The 22,118-nt window shown below is 47.2% G+C and overlaps 1 protein-coding gene across 1 annotated transcript; it reads left to right on the top strand.

The window, feature by feature from the left end:
• The first annotated feature begins 302 nt into the window (after positions 1-302).
• On the top strand, positions 303-21,918 carry pbdc1 (polysaccharide biosynthesis domain containing 1). Its single transcript, XM_038785593.1, has 6 exons — positions 303-456; positions 5,414-5,479; positions 8,768-8,827; positions 20,783-20,923; positions 21,057-21,168; positions 21,387-21,918. The coding sequence occupies exons 1-6, from the start codon at positions 436-438 to the stop codon at positions 21,557-21,559; spliced, it is 573 nt and encodes a 190-aa protein (XP_038641521.1). The 5' UTR covers positions 303-435; the 3' UTR covers positions 21,560-21,918.
• The last annotated feature ends 200 nt before the right edge of the window (positions 21,919-22,118 follow it).

Below are 22,118 nucleotides of genomic sequence, written 5' to 3'. Positions count from 1 at the left end.
GATACAGTGTGTCACAGTGATACTGTTACACAGAGGCTGATACAGTGTGTCAGTGATACTGTTACACACAGACTGATACAGTGTGTCACAGTGATACTGTTACACACAGAATGATACAGTGTGTCACAGTGATACTGTTACACAGAGACTGATACAGTGTGTCACAGTGATACTGTTACACACAGACTGATACAGTGTGTCACAGTGATACTGTTACACAGAGACTGATACAGTGTGTCAGTGATACTGTTACACACAGACTGATACAGTGTGTCACAGTGATACTGTTACACACAGACTGATACAGTGTGTCACAGTGATACTGTTACACACAGACTGATACAGTGTATCCGGGTCAGTGTGTCACACTGAAACTGCACAGGCTCCTCCCCTATTCACCTTTCACCCCGGAGGAGGAGGAGCTGCCGCTGCACCATGGCTGCCCTGGGATCTCTGGTTAGTCCCTTCCCCACCCTCACCCCTTCCTCCCAGCCCACGGTGTGGGAGCCGGGCCCCGCTGCTCAGCTGCTGCCTGTCCCCGTGTCCCTCCCGCTTCCAGCCTCAGCCCCATGGGGCTGGGAGCCCCTGTCCCAGCTCCCTGTCTCTGTGTCTCTCTGTCTCTGTGACTGTCTGTCTCTCTCTGTCCCAGCTCCCTGTCTCTCTGACTGTCTGGGTCCCAGCTCCCTGTCTCTGTGACTGTCTGTCTCTCTCTGTCCCTGTGACTGAGTCTCTCTGACTGTCTGGGTCCCAGCTCCCTTTCTCTGTCTCTCTCTGTCTCTCTCTGTCCCTGTGACTGAGTCTCTCTGACTTCTGGGTCCCAGCTCCCTGTCTCTGTGTCTCTCTCTGTCCCTGTCTCTGTGTCTCTCTGTCTCTCTCTGTCCCTGTGACTGAGTCTCTCTGACTTCTGGGTCCCAGCTCCCTGTCTCTGTGTCTCTCTCTGTCCCTGTCTCTGTGTCTCTCTGTCCCTGTGACTGAGTCTCTCTGACTTCTGGGTCCCAGCTCACTGTCTCTGTGTCTCTCTCTGTCCCTGTCTCTGTGTCTCTCTGTCTCTCTCTGTCCCTGTGACTGAGTCTCTCTGACTGTCTGGGTCCCAGCTCCCTGTCTCTCTGACTGTCTGGGTCCCAGCTCCCTGTCTCTGTGTCTCTCTGTCCCTGTGACTGAGTCTCTCTGACTGTCTGGGTCCCAGCTCCCTGACTGAGTCTCTCTGACTGTCTGGGTCCCAGCTCCCTGTCTCTGTGACTGTCTGTCTCTCTCTGTCCCTGTCTCTGTGACTGTCTGTCTCTCTCTGTCCCTGTCTCTGTGACTGTCTGTCTCTCTCTGTCCCTGTGACAGTCTCTCTGACTGTCTGTGTCTCTCTCTCTCTCTGTCTCTGTCTCTGTGATTGTCTGTCTCTCTCTGTCCCTGTGACTGAGTCTCTCTGACTGTCTGGGTCCCAGCTCCCTGACTGAGTCTCTCTGACTGTCTGGGTCCCAGCTCCCTGATTGAGTCTCTCTGACTGTCTGGGCCCCAGCTCCCTGACTGAGTCTCTCTGACTGTCTGTGTGTGCCTCTCTTTCTGTCCCTGTCTGTGTCTCACTCTCTCTGTGACTGTCTCTCTCTCTCTGTCCCTTTGACTGAGTCTCTCTGACTGTCTGTCTGTCTCTATCTCCGAGTGCCTCTCTCTCTGTCCCTGACTGTGTCTCTGACTGTCTGCGTGTCTATCTCTGTCCCTGTCTCTGTGACTGCCTGTGTCTCTCTATCTCGGAGTGCCTCTCTGTGTGACTGTCTGTGTGTCTCTCTCTCTGTGACTGTCTCTCTGACTGTCTGTGTGTCTCTATCTCCGAGTGCCTTTCTCTCTGTCCCTGTGACTGAGTCTCTCTGACTGTCTGTGTGTCTCTATCTCCAAGTGCCTCTCTCTCTGTCCCTGTCTGTGTGTCTCTCTCTGTGACTGTCTGTGTGTCTCTCTCTGTGACTGTCTGTGTGTGTCTCTCTCTGTCCATGTCTGTGTGTCTCTCTCTCTCTGACTGTCTGTGTGTCTCTCTCTCTCTGTCCCTGTCTCTGTGACTGTGACTGCCTGTGTCTCTCTATCTCGGCGTGCCTCTCTGTGTGACTGTCTGTGTGTCTCTCTCTCTCTCTGACTGTGTCTCTCTCTCTGTGAGTGTCTGTCTCTCTGTGACTGTCTGTGTGTGTCTCTCTCTCTGACTGTCTGTGTCTCTCTCTCTCTGACTGTCTGTGTGTCTCTCTCTCTCTGTCTGTCTGTGTGTCTCTCTCTCTGACTGGCTGTGTCTCTCTCTGTGACTGTCTGTGTGTCTCTCTGTGACTGTCTGTGTCTCTCTCTCTCTGACTGTCTGTGTCTCTCTCTCTGACTGTCTGTGTGTCTCTCTCTCTGTCTGTCTGTGTGTCTCTCTCTCTCTGTCTGTCTGTGTGTGTCTCTCTCTCTGACTGTCTGTGTGTCTCTCTCTCTCTGACTGTCTGTGTCTCTCTCTCTGACTGTCTGTGTGTGTCTCTCTCTCTGACTGTCTGTGTGTCTCTCTCTCTCTGACTGTCTGTGTCTCTCTCTCTCTCTCTGTCTGTCTCCATGTGTCTGAGTCTGTGTCTCAGGGCTCTCACTCCACCCCTCCCTGCCTCAGGGAGCCTGCACACCACATGTTAAAACAAGTTTGGAGATGGCCCCCTGCCTGAAGAACACCCCAGCCCCACTCCCACAAGTCAAACCATTGTCACATTGCTGCCTGTGGGAGCTGTCTGTGTGCAAATTCACTGGCGCACTTCCCACCCAACAACATGGGCTTCATGGGGCGGCCGGCACGTGACGCAGTGGTTAGCACTGCTGCCTCACGGTGCCGAGGTCCCAGGTTCGATCCCGGCTCTGGGTCACTGTCCGTGTGGAGTTTGCACATTCTCCCCGTGTCTGCGTGGGTCTCACCCCCACAACCCAAAGATGTGCCGGGTAGGTGGACTGGCTGCGCTAAATTGCCCCTTAATTGGAAACAATGAATTGGGTACTTTAAACATTGTCTTCACTGAATTGATTGGAAAAGCCATTGGGAACACCAGGAAAGTCGTGGAAGACACATGGAAAAGCCAGATTTAGTTGTTTTAAATCTATAAACTAGGACTTGGCTTTCAACTCAATGCTGCCGTTTCAAAACTATTTCCGGACACAAAGCCTCTGAATTACTCTCATTCCTCGGCCGCTGCATTAACGGCGTTGCTCACTTCCAAATATATTGCTCGGTTCAAAATTGTTCCTTTTTGAAATGTTTGTTTTCTGAATGTGGGGTTTCCTTTGTCGACTGCTGTAACCCATTTGCTGATGAAGCTCATGAACTAATTTGCATTTATAAAGTGTATTTAACCGAGTTACAGTGACCCAGGAGAACGTTGTCATCCGAGTTAATCGTGGATCACGGGAAAGAAATATCAGGACAGGCGACCAAATATTTAGTCAAAGAGGCAGTTTTTGTGGAGTGTTTAGAGGAAAGAAAGTGAGGCAGAGGGAGTGAATTCCAGAGCATGGGCTGCAGGCCACCAAGGTGGTGAAGATTGCAGAATACAGAAGAGACCAGAATTGGAAGAGCATGCAGACATCGGAACAGGAGTAGGCCATTCAGCCCCTCGAGCCTGTCCTGCCATTCAATGAGATCATGGCTGATCGATGACCTAACTCCACATACCTGGCTTTGACCCAAATCGCTTAATATCTTTGTTTCACAAAAACCTCTCGAGCTCAGATTTAAAATTAAGAACTGTTCCAGCTTCAACTGCTAGTGTGTGGGAGAGAGTTTCAAACCTCTACCACCCTTTGAGGGAAGAAGTTCTTCCCAACATCTCTCCTGAACAATCTGGCCCTAATTTTTAGACTATGCCGCCTAGTTTTAGAATCTCCAACTGGTGGAGTTAGTTTATCTTTACCTCCCCTGTCTTTCCATATTAATATCTTGAAGACTTCAATCAGATCATCCCACAACCTTCTAAATTCCAGTGGAAACAGGTCAAATGAGAGTAATCTCTCCTTAACTCGTAATCCAGGTATAATTTTTGTAAACCTACTTTGTACTCCCTCCAACCCCAAAATATCCTTCCTCAGGTGCGGTGCCCAGAACTGCTCCCAGTGACTCCAAGTGGGGTCGAACCAGGGTTCTGCAAAGCTGCAGCATAACCCCTTTACACTCCAATCCTCCAGATATAAAGGCTAGCATTCCATTCGCCTTGTTGATTATTTCTATACCTGTTCCTGGCATTTTAAGGACCTGTGCCCCTGAACCCCCAAGTATCTTTGGACATCTACTGTCCCCAACCTCTTTCCATTTTGAACGTTTTGCTCCGAAATGTACACCACTTCTTCACCTTGAATTCTATCTGCCACAATTCTGCCCATTCACCCAGTCTGTCAATATCTCCTTGCCATTTTATGCTATCACCTAGCCCGCCCACAATACCACCTAACATGGTGGAAAGGTAGAAGGACCCTGGAAAGTTGCAGGGCCGGAGAAAACGACAAGAGGTCGGGAGGGGAGAGGCCATGAAGGGATGCGAACGTGAAAAAGAGTATTTTAAAATCAAGTCATGGGAGCTGGGAGCCAGCGTGGGCAGGCACAGGGGTTTTTTTTTGGGGGGGGGGGGGGGGGGGAATGGGAGTCGGTGCAAGTTACAGTACTGTAAGCTTTTGGTGAGTTACATTTTATGGAGATTGGTGCACGAGAGCATTTCAACACTGAAGCCCAGAGGCTATGAAGCCCAGGTTGAGGATTTTGCATGAGCAGATGGATTGAGAGAGAGGGGGGGGGCAAAGTCGGGCGATGTTATGAAGCTGGAAGGAGGCAACCTCGCTGTTGGGGCACACATGGCGTCAGAAGGTCAGCTCACTGTCCCTCCAATTCTGCTGGGGGTAGAGCGTTCCCGGAACAACCAGCCAGCAAGACGGACGGACGCTGAGAGACGTCCGAGTGAGGAAAAATCCCACGGCACTGTTCAAGGACCAGGAATTTCTCTTGGCACCATTTATCTCTGAGCCAATGCTCTGTAAAAACAAATCATCTACTTGGGTCTGATTTTTGTTTAGGAGTTTGTGCCACATAAATTGGCTTCTGCATTTCCTACACCAGTGATCATACTTCAAAAATATCGAATTGGCTGTCAAACACTTTGTCATTCTGAAGTTCTGAAAGGGACCATAGAAATGGAAGTGATTTGTTCAGTTTATATTGCAACAATCCCCCTTTGTGGAGTGTTTTGTATTATGTCAACTGTTTGTGAATCCTATGATATTTTACTGCCTGGGACCCCTGCTGTAAATGGGAAGCAATTTTGCTTTTTGCAAAATAATTATTTTTTAGTTGTTGCTATTGTTTTGAGCTAGGCTGGGGTTCTGGTGATGGTTACAGCCGGGAACACCGGCTAATCGCTTGCCCTGTTTCTGTTTCCTCTCCTAGAGCGGGGCTGAGCTGATTTCAACGGCAGACGCCTTGTCCCTACCAGCAGATGCTTATGGAAATGATGTGAGTATTTGGTTTTTCTGTTTGAGGAATGTTGCAGTGCAGAGTCCACCCTTCCACAGCCCCTGTTAATCCTGGCCAATTGCTTTCTCTCCTGCGTTTTATACGTTGGAATTCCCTTTGTCGTTTTCTCTGTCTGCCTCCTCACTGCTGATTCTCAGCCGCTGAGTACACTATTTCAATTCTCTGCTTAGTCAATCCTGGGACGTGGGTGTCACCGGCTACACCAGCATTTATTACCCATTCCTAATTGCCCCTTGGGACGGTGATGGTGAGCCACCTTCCTGAGTCTCTAGTCTGTGTGTTGTAGGTACACCCACTGTGCTGTTAGGGAGGGTGTTCCAGGATATTGAGCCAGTGAGTGAAGGAAGCTTTCCAAGATGGCGTGTGACGTTGGAGAACGTCCAGGTGCTGGTGTTCCTGTGCATCTGCTGCCCTGGTCTCTCGGAGCTGGTTGCTGTTGCCGAAGGAGCTTTCATGAATTGCTGCTGTGCATTTTGCAGCTGGTAAACACAGCTGTGATTGTGCCAGTGATGGAGCAATGGGCTGAATGTTTCGATGCAGTGGATGTGGGTGCAATCCTGGTCCTGGATGCTATCATCCAGGAGAGTTCATCTCCCCCTTTATTTTGATAAATTTAGACTACCCAATTATATTTTTCCAATTTAGCGCGGCCAATCCACCTACCCTGTCCATCTTTGGGTTGTGGGGGTGAGACCCACGCAGACACGGGGAGAATGTGCAAACTCCACACGGACAGTGACCCAGAGCCGGGGTCGAACCTGGGACCTCGGTGTCGTGCTAAGAGTGCCTCTCCCTGTTACGATCCCAGCTTAACAGGAAGATCCCAGAATCAAATCTTGGCTCAAAGGACCCCCACTTTCATTATTTTGTGGAAATCGGTGAGATGCAGACACTAATTAGTTTTAACAACAGGAAAACAACATTTATTAAACATGAAAAGTTGGATTATTTTACAGTGCTCCTTTACTCTCCCTTATCTTAACAAGTACACACAGATTTTGATGTTAACATACATTACAAAGTACATGTTAAACTACAATGGTCTCATTAACACCCAAAATCCCTTTTAATAAGACAGGATGACTGTGGTAAGACGTGCTTCTCTCTGAACCCAAGTGAATATCTGTGGATTTCTCCTCAAGATCCCCCCAAATGATTCTTATACCGTGAGCCACCTTGTCTCTCGGCTTCCACACCAGTGATTTCAGATTCCACTTCCAAAAGTCACACTGTCAAATCTTCATTACGTTCTGCCTCCCCTCCGCCTTCTCTTTCAGGTTTTACACCTCTCCCTTCAGGTTTCCTTTGTCCTAAAAGTTTTTACGCAAACTCTGAGCTCCAGCCATCAATTTTCAACATGCTTTCAAATAATGTCTCCCAAACTAGTAATTTCTCACAAACTACTTCTCACTACTGCAGATATCTTTCTGGCCTCTCATGTTCCAATGCTTTTTCAACCTTCTGTGACTATCCCAAATAATGATTTGCTCTGGTTCCCAGTTCCTCTGTTCTGTTAACTCCAGACTTTTTGGAAACTTCACTTCACTTCTCTAGTTTCCTTAACTAGCTAGACTTTAGATTTCTGGCATCTGTCTTCTTAACCATTGCTCCATAGTATGGCTTTTCTTCTAGCAAGACAGAGAGAGGCTCCTTCGTTAGCTCTCTAACACCAACTGATTCTAGCAGGGCTGTGAAAGCTGCCTCCTCTCTCCCTACCTATCTCCAACTGCAATCAATTCAGCTAAATTGAAATGTTTCCCCACCGTACAAGGCCCCAGTTGCTGAGCAACCACTGCTATCTTATTCAATCCCCACATGGTGGCCTTCTCTAAGCACAATAGAGACACAGTTGGAATTGAAAGCAACCCCACACACATACAAACACCGTTGTCCATCATGAACCTGACTTTAGATTTTACCCTTCCAGGCTCAGAAACATTAAATTGAATCCATTTAAAACTACTTCATTTCTAATGTATACCAATGCAACTATAAATCCCTTAAAATGACCGTTGTTTTTCTAACATCCAACATGTGTCTCGTGATTGGCTCTGGGGAGTCAGGAGGTGAGGTACTGTAGTGGTGATTAGCTCACGTACCTGCTGGGGTCGAAGTTTCCTGGCTGTCTCTCTCGGCTGTCACCTCAATTGTCTAATACAATGTATTCCTCAGCCAGCATCATGTAAACAGATTACCTGGTCATCAAGCCATTGCTGTCTGTGAAAAAACTTGTGACTAAATTTCAAACTTTTCCAGTACCTGTGAAATGCTTAAAAAACCCGAGGTTGTGAAAGGATCGACATAAATGTCCGTCTTTTAATAGGAACCATCACATTTGCTCAATTCAAACTGTACAGTTTATAATGCGCAACTCTACCAAATAACCGAAATGTCAAACTTCCTCACCCTCATTTGCTGTAGGCAGAACATGAATCACAGAATCCCTGCAGTGCCGGAGGAGGCCCTGGAGTCTGCACCGATCCTCGGAATGAGACCTCTACCATGGCCCACCTCCCCTGCCCTAACCCCATAACCCCACCTAACCTTCACATCCTTGGACCTATGGCCAAGCAGAAACGCTTCACCCGCTAAAACTTTCTGAAACACCTTGCAGCATTTTGAGATAAGCATCATAGAATTTAGAGTGCAGAAGGAGACCATTCAGCCCATCGAGTCTGCACTGGCCCTCAGAAAGAGCTCTCTACTTCAACCCACACCTCCATCCTATCTCAGTAACCCCACCTAACCTTTTTTTTGGGGACACTAAGTGCAATTTATCACGGCCAATCTACCTAACCTGCACAGCTTTGGACTGTGGGAGGAAACCGGAGCACCCGGAGGAAACCCACGCAGACACGGGGAGAACGTGCCGACTCCACACAGACAGTGACCCAAGCCGGGAATCGAACCTGGGTCCCTGGAGCTGTGAAGCAACAGTGATAATCACTGTGCTACCGTGCCGTCCATATGTCATTGAGCTAATCACACTCCCACTGCAAGTGCCTCTTCCATTGGAAACTGCCCCCCCCAGGAGAGGGCATTCCAGGTCCCTCTGCTTCCCCACCTACCCAATTTAGACTCTTCATATCCAACCAGTGTGTGGCCTCCTCCTCCTTCTCCCTGTTACTGTGCACCACCATTCATATTGGTCCAAAAATTAATTTGTCCATTAAATACACATTCTCTAAGTTAGATGTATTTTGTCACCGTGTTGATGAACTGCAATCTCGGATTCGGACTTGTTTAATTTTACCTCTTGCTTTGCAGCCGAATCTGGAAATGATGTGGGCTATGAAAGCCTATCAACACGCCGAGATCTACTTCAATGTAAGTAGTTTTGTAACGTTCTTATTTGCTCCTCCTTCACTGTCAGGGAACTTGGGTTAAGATTCTGTGCCTTTGTCGCCTCCAGGCGAGATTATTCCAATACATCCCTGACTGACCAACCCCACCTTCCATCCTCGCTCAACTTCATCACATCCAACGTGTTTCTACCCCGCCCAATGCCCAGTCACTTATTACTCCTATTCGTGCTCAACAACATGGGCCCTCAGTGGCCGACACCGTCAATCTGATATCCTCGTGTTTAACATGCCTCCATGGTCTTGCATGATCTCATTTCTGTCACATACTCCAGCCCGACAACCTGTCCTCTTCACTCCCCCACAGGACAGTTTCTGGCATTTTGTGAACCCATTCTCTTACAATTGGCAGCCTTCAGCTGTCTCGCCCCCCCCCTCCCCCATGCTGTGGAATTCACCCCTGGCGCCCCCACCTCTCTTTCCAAGATGCTCTTCAGAACCAATAACCTCTTTCGCCGTCTGAACTCACCCCTAGCCTCCTGCACACCCGTGCCTTCAGCTGCCCGTGGCCTAAAGCTCTATAACTCCCTCCCTGAACCTCTTTGACTCCCTCCTTGTCAATGCTCAGAGGAGCTGAACTCTTTGACCAGACCTTTCCTGCCGGTTCTGTTCGATGCTTCTGTGGAATCTTGTCAACGTTTGTCAGATTACAGTCCTGTGCAGTGCAATATTCACGCACAAAATTGCTGCAGCCTCTCTGAAAGGCCTCAGGATGGGCAAGGTAGAAATGTTAAATCAGTGGTTGCTATTTGTTGAGGCCTGTTGGCGTGTTAACAGGTCCTAATTGCTGTATCTTTCTAGTTGGGGGCACACTGGAGATTGTTCTGCAATTTTGCTGATTCAATCGGAAGTCTTTGAGCTTCTCTGAGAGACTTGACCAGAGTGAAGAACTCACCATTTCAGAGGTGCAAAGTTCACCTTTGCTCTGGAATGTGGAGAATACATTTTTCCTGGAATGACAATTATCGGGCGGCACGGTAGCACAGCGGTTAGCATTGCTCCCTCACAGCTCCAGGGTCCCAGGTTCGATTCCCGTCTGTGCGGAGTCTGCATGCTCTCCCCGTGTCTGCGTGGGTTTCCTCTGGGTGCTCCGGTTTCCTCGCACAAGTCCCGAAAGACGTGCTTGTTAGGTGAATTGGCCATTCTGAATTCTCCCTCTGTGACCCGAACAGGTGCCGGAATGTGGCGACTAGGGGCTTTTCACAGTAACTTCATTGCAGTGTTAATGTAAGCCTACTTGTGACAATCAAGATTACTATTAAATTATTGAGTAATTTCAGAGATAATTTAATTTCACTGAGATAGTGGAGTCAGTAGAATTCTGTTTTTAGTTTTGTGTGTACAAACTTGTGCATTATACAAACATAGAAAATAGGAGCAGGAGGCCATTCGGCCCTTCCAGCCTGTTCCGCCATTCATTCTGATCATGGCTGATCATCAAGTTCAATACCCTGATCCCGCCTTCACTCCATATCCCTTGGTCCCTTTAGCATCAAGAGCTGTATTTAATTCCTCCTTGAAATTACATGTTTTGGCCTCAACTACTTTCTGTGGGAGTGAATTCCACCGATTCACCACTCCCTGGGTGAAGAAATTGCTCCTCACCTCAGTCCTAAAAGGTTCCCCCCTTATCCTCAAACTATGACCCCTAGTTCTGGACTCCCCCACCATCGGGAACATTCTTTCTGAATCTACCCTGTCTGACCAGTGTTGATAAGTTTCTCTGCGATCCCCTCTCACTCTTCTAAACTCCAATGAATAGAATCCTAACCAACTTAGTCTCTCCTCATATGACAGTCCCGCCATCCCAGGAATCAGTCTGGTAAACCTTCGCTGCTCACCCTCCATAGCAAGAACATCCTTCCTCAGAGAAGGGCACCAAAACTGCACACAATACTCCAGGTGTGGCCTCACCAAGGCCCTGTATAATTGCAGTAAAATATCCCTATTCCTGTACTCAAATCCTCTGGCTATGAAGGCCACATACTATTTGCCTTCTTTACTACTTGCTGCTCTTACTTTCAGTGACTGATGCACAAGGACACCAAGGTCTCGCTGAGTAGCCACCTCTCTCAATTTACACCCATTCAAATAATAAACTGCCTTCGTGTTTTTGCTACCGAAGCCGATAACCTCACATTTTTCCACATTATACTGCATCTGCCATGCATGTCCCACTCACCCAGCCTGTCCAAATCCCACTGAAGCATCTCTGCATCCTCCTCACAGCTCACCCTCCCACCCAACTTTGTATCATCTGCAAATTGGAGATGATACATTTAGTTCCATCGTCCAAATCATTAATATATGTGTTCAGTTGGGGTCCTCGCACAGATCCCTGTGGTACCCCACGAGTCACTGCCAGCCAATCAGAAAAAGGCTTTTTGCTTCCTGTCTGCCAACCAGCTTTTTAGCCATCTCAAGGCACTACCCATAATCCCATACGCTTTAACTTTACATATTAATCTGCTAATGTTAGATCTTGTCGAAAGCTTCGTTAATGTTTAAATAAACCACATCCACCCTGTTATCTCTTGTCAACTCTATTCGTTACATCTTTAATGAATTCCACTAGATTTGTCCAGCATGATTTATTTCCCTTTTGTAATTCCATGCAGACTTTGTCTGATTACGCCTCTGCTGTCTAAATGCTGTGCTGTGAAATCCTTGATAATGGACTCCAGCAACTTCCCTACTACTGACGTCAGGTTCACTGGTCTAGAGTTCCTGTTTTCTCTCTACCTCCCTTTTTGAATAGCGGGGTTACATTCGCTACCCTCCAATCCGGAGGAACCATTCCGGAGTCCAAAGCATTTTGAAAAATGCCACCAATGGATCTACTATTTCTAGCGTCACTTCCTTACGTACTCTGGGATGAAGATTATCCGGCCCTGGAGATTCATCCACCTTCAATCCCATTAATTTCCCCAAAACCATTTCTTTACTAATACTAATTTCCTTCAGTTCCTCACTAAAACTTGTCATGTCTTCCTCTGTGAAGACAGAAACAAAGTAAGAATTTAGTTCCTCAGCCATTTCTTTGTTCCCTGTTATGAATTCCCCCGTCTCTGACTGTAAAGGAGCCTACATTAGTTTTTAAATCAATCTTTTTCTCTTTATGAAAATGAAAATGGCTTATTGTCACGAGTAGGCTTCAAATGAAGTTACTGTGAAAAGCCCCTAGTCGCCACATTCCGGCGCCTGTTCGGGGAGGCTGTTACGGGAATCGAACCGTGCTGCTGGCCTGCTTGGTCTGCTTTCAAAGCCAGCAATTTAGCTGTGTGCTAAACAGCCCCTTTACATACCAATAGAAACTTTTACAGTCAGTTTTTATGTTCTCCACTAGTTTACTTTCAAATTGTATTTCCCCTTCTTAATCAATTCCCTGGTCTGTCTTTGCTGAATTTTAAACTGTTCCCAATCCTCAGGTCTATTGCTTTTTCTAGCTAATGTGTATGCCTCTTCTTTAAATCTAATACTAATTTCCCTTGTAAACCTTGGTTTGGCCACAGTTACCTTCCTGTGCCAAATAGAAATTAACAACTTTTGGAGTTTACCTATTGGTTCTGTGAATGCTGCCATTGCCTGCCCGCTGTCCTTCCTTTCAATAACGTTTCCCAGTCCATCATAGCCAGCTCATGCCTCATACCATCATAGTTACCTTTATTGAGGTTCAGGACCCTGGTCTCAGAATCAACTAACTCACTATCCACCTTGATAAAGAATTCAACCATTTTCTGGTCACTCATCCTCAAGTTCCTTGGTGTGCACATCACCAGGAATCTGCCTTGGTCGACGCCACGACCAAGAAAGCACAATAGCCCCTATACTTCCTCAGGAAACTGAGGAAATTCGGCATGTCCACATTGACTCTCAGCAACCTTTACAGATGCACCATAGATAGCATCCTATCTGGCTGCATCACAGCCTGGTATGGCAACTGCTCGGCCCAGGACCGCAAGGAACTTCAGAGAGTCGTGAACACAGCCCAGTCCATCACACGAACCTGCCTCCCATCTCTTGAATCTGTCTACACCTCCCGCTGCCTTGGAAAAGCGGGCAGCATCTTCTTCCATCAGGCAGGAGGTACAAAAGTCTGAGAACGCGCACTAACAGATTCAAAAACAGCTTCTTCCCCGCTGTCACCAGACTCCTAAACGATCCTCTTGTGGACTGAACTGATCTCTTCACACATCTTCTCAACTGAGTAACCCTACACTCCGTATGCTTCACGTGATGCCTGCGTCTATGTATTTACATTGTGTATTTATGTATGGCCTATGTTTTTTTCCATGTATGGAATGATCTGTCTGGCCTGAATGCGGAACAATATTTTTCACTGTACCTCGGTACACGTGACAATAAACAAATCCAATCCAATCCAAGGGTTCTCTCACAACTCGATTGCCAACTAATACTTTCTCATTGCACAACACCCAGTCCAAGGTGGCCTGGTTCCCTTGTTGGTTCCTCAACTTACTGGTCCAGAAAACCATCCCGTATACACTCCAGGAATTCCTCCTCTATTGTACTGGGACTAATTTGAATCACCCAATCTGCCTGCAGATTGAAGTCATCCACAATCACATGCAGCTCTGATTTCCTGTCTAATGCTATTCCCAATATTTCCATGCAGTTTGGTGATCTGTATAACGCCCCTGGCAAATGTTTTTTGCCCCTTGATGTTTCTTAACTCCACCCTGACAGATTCCATATTATCTGTACTGATATTTTTCCTTACTATTGTATCAATATCTTCTTTAATCAATAATGCAACTCCACCACTTTTTACTTTCTGTCTGTCCTTCCTAAAAACTGAATAGTCCTCAATATTTAGTTCCCATCCTTGATCACCTTGGAGCCATATCTCCGTAATCCCAAATATTATATCCCTTTACATCTATCTGCGGAACTAATTCATCCATTTCATTTCAAATGCACCGCGCGTTCAGGTACAAGACCTAGCTAGTCCTTTTAGCGTACCCTGTCCCATCTCTACTATTTTTTAGTGTTATTATCTGATACAAGCCCTTGATTTTTCTGCCTGCCACTGTTCTTTTTCTCCTTGCTGTCTTTTTCTCTTGTTCTTGATTCTCCGCTCTGAATCCTTACATAGATTACCATCCCCCTGCCATATTAGTTTAAACCCTCCCCAACCACTCTAGTACCTCCCCACAAAGAACGCCCCCGTCCTGCCCAGGTGTAACCAGCCCAGTTTGTACAGGTCCCACCTTCCCCAGAACCGGAACTCTGAACCCCCCCCCCAACCCCGAGACTCTTCAGCCACGTAATCATCCGATACATCCTGCTATTTCTACTCTGACAAGCCCGCTGCTGCGTACTGATAAATGTTTCCTGTATTGAGCGCTGAGAATCACAGGATGATTACAGCACAGAAACTGGCCCTTTGGCCCATCACATTTGCAATGGCAAGTTGAGACAAGGGGTTGTATCTCCATCGTTGGTTCCGGAATTGCGAGTTGGACCATTTCCTCATGTCGAGAGGCGGGGGGGGAGGGGGCGTAGAAATCCGGACTGCTGGCTCCTGATGCAGGATTGAGGTGGAATGCAGGCGAGTGGATGTCAAGGACAGCAGGCACCAAGGCCCACCTTAATTCTCTGGGACGTTGGCCCAGTTCTGTGGATGACTGTCAGGTGTCTAAGCACACTCCCTCTTCTCCTCCATTCTCCCTGATATCCCCTATGTCCCCTCTAATAATAATAAATAATCCTTATTGTCACAAGTAAGCTTACATTAACACTGCAATGATGTTACTGTGAAAAGCCCCTAGTCGCCACATTCTGGCGCCTGTTCGGGTCACAGAGGGAGAATTCAGAATGGCCAATTCACCTAACAAGTCTTTCGGGACGTGTGGGAGGAAACCGGAGCACCCGGAGGAAACCCACGCAGACATGGGGAGAACGTGCAGACTCCGCACAGACAGTGACCCAAGCTGGGAATCGCACCCTGGCGCTGTGAAGCAACAGAGCTAACCACTGTGCTACCATGCCGCCCATTCAAATACCACTCATCCAGTCTCCACTATTGACCAAACTCATGAACACTATAATCACACTGGGAAGTCTAAGAAGTTCAAGGAGTTCATGAAAAATAAAAAATAAACTCCACTTGAAGAGATTTGCTCCCAGTTAGCTTATAAGACATCAAACACATCCATTTATACTCTCCTTAAAAAAACTCGTAATAAACAGCTGTTCAAAACAACTTCAAAACACATTAAAATCCCATTAACAGCTCGTTAAAGTGTCAATTCAACTAAGCTCACCGTCCCCGACTGAGTGTGGAGGCTTGGAGCTCAGCCAAGCATTCAAATGGGATTCACATTTGAATAAACAAACCCTACAGAGCTCAATGCTTCAGTGTCTTTACTCTGGTGAAGTTGCCTGATTGGACAGCCAGAAATCTGTTCAGTTTTGTGAAAGGCTCATCAGAAGTCTGGACTTCAAATCAACTTCAACAATCAAAGCACAGTATGCAGAGGATTAAAATTAGATTCTTAATATGGTTTAATGCAGAAGAGAGCTTTACCAACTGGATAAAATACTCAAATGCACATGAACACTTAAGACAATGCTGGTCAATTTCATGCTCACTTAAGTTTAAAAGACGGAGCCCGATGATCAATAATTGCACTAAAAATATTTAAATGATCAAACACTATTACATTTGACATTTGCACATGGCAAGAGCTTTTGAACTGACCTGTCAAATGGTTCCAGATTCGGGCAGCACGATGGCCTAGCGGTTAGCACAGCTGCCTCATGGCGCTGAGGTCCCAGGTTCGATCCCGGCTCTGGGTCACTGTCCGTGTGGAGTTTGCACATTCTCCCCGTGTCTGCGTGGGTTTCGTCCCCACAACCCAAAAAATGTGCAGAGTAGGTGGCTTGGCCACGCTAAATTGCCCCTTAATTGGAAAAAATAATTGGGTAACCTAAATTTTTTTTTTAAATGGTTCCCGATTCCACGATTTCCTTTGGCCAAGGTTCACAAACTGGCTGCCCTGTCGTGTTTCACAGGCTTCAGAAGCTTGGCGCCTCACTGGAAATATCAATCTTGCTGGAAACTCGCAATTGATCAGGCGTTTAAAAGGCTGAACCCAGAGTCACTTGGAGCAAACCTCGGGACGCCGATCAAAATGCTGGCGGTGGGGTATTTGAATTCGAGTTCCCCCGCCTCCAGTTTCAGCTACCAAACACAGGTTTCCCCAGCATTGGGACGGCAAAAGTTAACCCAATAGAACATAGAACATTACAGCGCAGTACGGGCCCTTCGGCCCTCGCTGTTACGCCGACCTGTGAAACCATCTGAAGCCTATCTGACCTACACTATTCCATTTTCATCCATATGTCTATCCAGTGACCACTTAAATGCCCTTAAAGTTGGCGAGTCTACTACTGTTGCAGGAAGGGCGTTCCACACCCCTACTACTCTCTGAGTAAAGAAACTGCCTCTGACATCTGTCCTATATCTACCACCCCTCAATTTAAAGCTATGTCCCCTCGTGTTGGTCATCACCATCCGAGGGAAAAGACTCTCACTGTCCACCCTATCTAACCCTCTGACTATCTTATATGTCTCTATTAAGTCACCTCTCAGCCTTCTCATCTCTAACGAAAACAACCTCAAGTCCCTGAGCCTTTCCTCGTAAGACCTTCCCTCCATACCAGGCAACATCCTAGATCATCTCCTCTGAACCCTTTCCAAAGCTTCCACATCCTTGCTATAATGTGGTGACCAGAACTGCACGCAGTACTCCAGGTGCGGCCGCACCAGAGTTATGTACAGCTGCAGCATGACCTCGTGGCTCCGAAACTCAATCCCCCTACTGATAAAGGCTAGCACACCACATGACTTCTTAACAGCCCTATTAACCTGGGTGGCAACTTTCAGGGATTTATGTACCTGGATGCCGAGATCTCTGTTCATCTACACTACCAAGAATCTTGCCATTAGCCCAGTACTCTGCATTCCTGTTACTCCTTCCAAAGTGAACCACCTCACACTTTTCCGCATTAAACTCCATCTGCCACCTCTCAACCCAGCTCTGCAGCTTATCTATGTCCCTCTGTAACCTATAACATCCTTCAGCACTATCCACAACTCCACCGACCTTCGTGTCATCTGCAAATTTACTAACCCATCCTTCTACACCCTCTTCCAGGTCATTTATAAAAATGACAAACAGCAGTGGCCCCAAAACAGATCCGTGTGGTACACCACTAGTAACTGAACTCCAGGATGAACATTTGCCATCAACCACCACCCTCTGTCTTCTTTCAGCTAGCCAATTACTGATCCAAACCGCTAAATCACCTTCAATCCCATACTTCTGTATTTTCTGCAATAGCCTACTGTGGGGAACCTTATCAAACGCCTTACTGAAATCCATATACACCACATCAACCGCTTTACCCTCATTCACCTGTTTGGTCACCTCAAAAAACTCAATAAGGTTTGTGAGGCATGACCTACCCTTCACAAAACCGTGTTGACTATCGCTAATCAACTTGTTATTTTCAAGATGATTATAAACCCTATCTCTTATAACCTTTTCCAACATTTTACCCACAACCGAAGTAAGGCTCACAGGTCTATAATTACCAGGGTTGTCTCTACTCCCCTTCTTGAACAAGGGGACAACATTTGCTATTCTCCAGTCTTCCGGCACTATTCCTGACGACTTAAAGATCAAGGACAAGGGCTCTGCAATCTCCTCCCTGGCCTCCCAGAGAATCCTAGGATAAATCCCATCTGGCCCAGGGGACTTATTTATTTTTACACTTTCCAAAATTGCTAACACCTCCTCCTTGTGAACCTCAATCCCATCTAGCCTGGTCGACTGTACCTGAGTATTCTCCTCAACAACATTGTCTTTCTCCAGTGTAAACACTGACGAAAAATATCCATTTAACGCTTCCCCTATCTCCTCTGATTCCATACACAACTTTCCACTACTATCCTTGATTGGCCCTAATCTTACTCTAGTCATTCTTTTGTTCCTGATATACCTATAGAAAGCCTTAGGGTTTGCCGTGATCCTATCCGCCAACGACTTTTCGTGTCCGCTCCTCGCTCTTCTTAACTCTCCCTTTAGGTCCTTCCTGGCTAACTTGTAACTCTCAAGTGTCCTAACTGAGCCTTCATGTCTCATCCTAACATAAGCCTTCTTCTTCCTCTTGACAAGTGCTTCAACTTCCTTAGTAAACCACGGTTCCCTTGCTCAACAACTTCCTCCCTGCCTGACAGGTACATACTTGTCAAGGACACGCAGTAGCTGTTCCTTGAAAAAGCTCCACATTTCGATTGTACCCATCCTCTGCCGTTTCCTTCCCCATCCTATACATCCTAAATCTTGCCGAATAGCATCATAATTGCCTTTCCCCCAGCTATAATTCTTGCCTTGCGGTATATACCTTTCCCTGCCCATCGCTAAAGTAAACATAACCGAATTGTGATCACTATCACCAAAGTGCTCACCTACATCTAAATCTAACACCTGGCCGGGTTCATTACCCAGTACCAAATCCAATGTGGCCTTGCCCCTTGTTGGCCTGTCTACATACTGTGTCAGAAAACCCTCCTGCACACACTGCACAAAAACTGACCCATCTATAGTACTCGAACTATAGTATTTCCAGTCAATATTTGGAAAGTTAAAGTCCCCCATAACAACTACCCTGTTACTCTCGCTCCCGACGAGAATCATCTTTGCTATGCTTTCCTCTACATCTCTGGAACTATTCGGAGGTCTATAGACAACTCCCAACAGGGTGACCTCTCCTCTCCTGTTCCTAACCTCGGCCCATACTACCTCAGTAGACGAGTCCTCAAACGTCCTTTCTACCGACGTAATACTTTCCTTGATTAACAATGCCCCCCCCCCCCCCCCTCTTTTGCCATCTTCTCTGTTCTTACAGAAACATCTAAATCCTGGAACCTGCAACAACCATTCCTGTCCCTGCTCTACCCATGTCTCCGAAATCGGCACAACATTGAGATCCCAGGTATCAACCCATGCTGCAAGCTCACCCACCTTATTCCGGATGCTCCTGGCGTTGAAGTAGACACACTTCAAACCAGCGTCTTGCTTGCCGGTGCCCTCTTTCGAACTTTTAACCCTATCCCTGACCTCACTACTCTCACTATCCTGTACACTGGGACTACAATTTGGGTTCCCATCCCCATGGTGAATTAGTTTAACCCCCCCCCCCCCGAAGAGCACTAGCAAATCTTCCCCCAGGATATTGGTACCCCTCTGGTTCAGGTGAAGACCATCCTGTTTGTAGAGGTCCCAATTATCCAGGAAACCAAAACCCTCCCTCCTGCACCATCCCTGTAGCCACGTGTTCGACTCATCTCTCTTCTTATTTCTCACTTCGCTAGCACGTGGCACGGGTAACAACCCAGCGATAACAACTCTGTTTGTTCTAGCTCTCAGCTTCCACCCTAGCTCCCTGAATTTCTGTCTCAAATCCCCATCTCTCTTCCTACCTATGTTGTTGGTACCTATGTGGACCACGACTTGGGCTGCTCCCCCTCCCCCTTAAGGATCCCAAAAACACGATCAGAGACATCACGAACCCTGGCACCTGGGAGGCAACACACCAACCGTGAGTCTCTTTTGTTCCCACAGAACCTCCTGTCTGTTCCTCTAACTATGGAGTCCCCAATAACAAGTGCTCTGTTCCTCTTCTCCCTCCCCTTCCGAGCAACAGGGACAGACACTGTTTCGGATAAGGTTGGGATTCATCGGAGTGTTTACAGGGAGATGTTGAATGTGTGGGTAATTGTAGAATGACATTGGTAATGTATGACTATTCACAGAGATCCCACTGAACGTGTCAATATTAGGATATATCTCCTGAGGTTATATCTCCGGGGTGTTGCTCAAAATGTGTTTCACTGTTCTCAGAGTTCCTTTGAGATTGTGTCAGTATTGGGTCCAGGAAAATTTCCTCTTGGAGTACTTCCTTTGAGAATGTGAAGGGCTGGTTTAGCACAGTGGGCTAAACAGCTGGTTTGTAATGCAGAACAAGGCCAGCAGCGTGGGTTCAATTCCCGTACCAGCCTCCCCGAATAGGCGCCGGAATGTGGCGACTCGGGGGCTTTTCACAGTAACTTCATTGAAGCCTACTTGTGACAATAAGCGATTATTGGTTAGCGCTGGGACTATGGCGCTGAGGGCTTGGGTTCGAATGCCGGCCCTGGGTCACTGTCCGTGTGGAGTTTGCCCATTGTCCCCGTGTCTGAGTAGGTTTCACCCCCTCAACCCAAAGATGTGCAGGGTAGGTGGATTGGCCACGCTAAATTACCCCTTAATTGGAAAAAAATAATTGAGTACTCTAAATTTATAAAAAAAAAAGAGAATGTGAATATTCGTAAGGTGACCCCTGACAGTGGGCTCGTAAATCAGGAGTTGAGGAGGAATGTGTCCATTAATTTGGGGGATGGCCAGGGTTCTGTGAATGTCAAGATTTGCAAGGGATCACCAGGAATGTTTTCCAAGGAGCCATCTGGGACTGTGCCAGTACTGGCAGGGCTTTGCGAGTATTCCCAGCTCATTGAATGGGAACGTTCCACAATTTCCAGTAGATCCACAGAAATGTTTCAGCAATTAGAGGGAATCCTGGGACTTGGCCTGTATTTATAGGGAGTGTTTCAGCAGTTACCGAGGTTCCCTGCAAGGCAGGTCTCACACATAATTCAGTATTTACGGGGGATCCAACAGGTGGTCCCTGGGATTGTGTCACTTTTTCAGGAATTCTCCGTGAGAACCTGCCAAACAATGCCTGAAGTGATGACTCGAAAGCATACGGTTTATTCCTTTATTTCACATAGTTTTCCTTCCAGTACAAAAATCAGTCATCGTGACTCACGGTACATCTGCTCTTTTCTCAGCTCATTTGTTCAGTTGACCCAAGGTTTCTGAAACTGACCAAAGAAGATGATCAGATCTATGCCGAGTTCAGGGAGCAGTTCAGCGAGATGAAAGTTGACATCGTCGACCAAGAGGAGTTGAAGTCGGATGCAGCAAAACTTGTGAGTTCCTTTCACTTCCATGTTGTCCTCGTGTGATGGTGTTGTCCACTCCTGGCATGGCGCACAATGTGTGCTCAGTGAGGGAAAAGAAACCGTGCAAGCTCTCTCAAGTCTGCCTTCTTTCTGATTCTAGCGATGGCGCCCGTTCTGCCTGCAGTTTGAAGCCCTGGTTGAAGATTTCAACTACGGGACACTTCTACGGCTGGACTGCTCGAAGGATTATGTGGAGGACAACACAATATTCGGTAGGAGGGGAGGGGAAAGAGAATGGGGTGGAGGAGGTGGTGCACGGGGTAAGAGAATGGGGGGTTGGGGAGAATGAGGGTTGGGGGGAATGGAGGATCAAGCAAGGTGAGTATCCAATTCTCCTTTATAACAATGCATGAGGACAGTTAGTTCTTTGAGAGTAAATGTTCTCTTCAGAATGGATGTGCTTATCTGATTCCATCTGCTTCCCCACCAGCTACCAGAATCCAATTCTTTGCTGTAGAAATTGCCCGGAATCGAGAGGGCCATAACACAGCACTGTATGAACGATCAGCGAAAGGGAAGACAGTCAGCATTGATGTGGCTTCCACGAAGCACAAAGAGGCAGGGGGATACTTCACCAGGGAGGAGAGCACTGCCCACACATAGCTGATTGGAAGGATGGACCTGTGTGGCTGAGAAATATTCAACTGCTCGTCAGGAACTGGGACAGCTCCTGTTCACAGTATTTAACCCAGGGCGCGGTGTGCGAAAGTTTCAGCAGTGCTGGGGTAATAGTGAAAACAAGTCGTCTTTATCCCAGGGCTGATAAAAGTTGCATAGTTTACACAGACCGAGACCGTTAGCAGGTTTTGAAATGAATGCGTCCATCAGTTTTCAACCATTGTTTAATACCACAGGCATTGGACAATATCCCAAAGAGGCAGATTGACACACATTTGATGTAACTGTGTGTGAAGTCCAGAAATCAGAAATAAAGAAAAATTAAATTCTCATTTTGCTCTGCGGAAGTTTGTCAGTCTCTTCGAATTCATTTGTCAAAACACTGGAGAGGGATGGAGGGAAGGGGAGAGGGAGAAGGTGTGAGAGAGGGGGAAGGGGAGAGAGGGGGGGAAGGGGAGAGGGGGGAAGAGGAAGGGCAGTTGGGAGGGGGAAGTGATGGAGGGAATGGGGATATGTGTAAACTTGCTTCCCTTAGACCACTTCT

Source organism: Scyliorhinus canicula, chromosome 26 (assembly GCF_902713615.1).
Source record: "Scyliorhinus canicula chromosome 26, sScyCan1.1, whole genome shotgun sequence".
Lineage (NCBI taxonomy): Eukaryota > Metazoa > Chordata > Chondrichthyes > Carcharhiniformes > Scyliorhinidae > Scyliorhinus > Scyliorhinus canicula.
The sequence above is the reverse complement of the archived record's forward strand: the minus strand, read 5'-3'. Positions and strand labels throughout refer to the sequence as shown.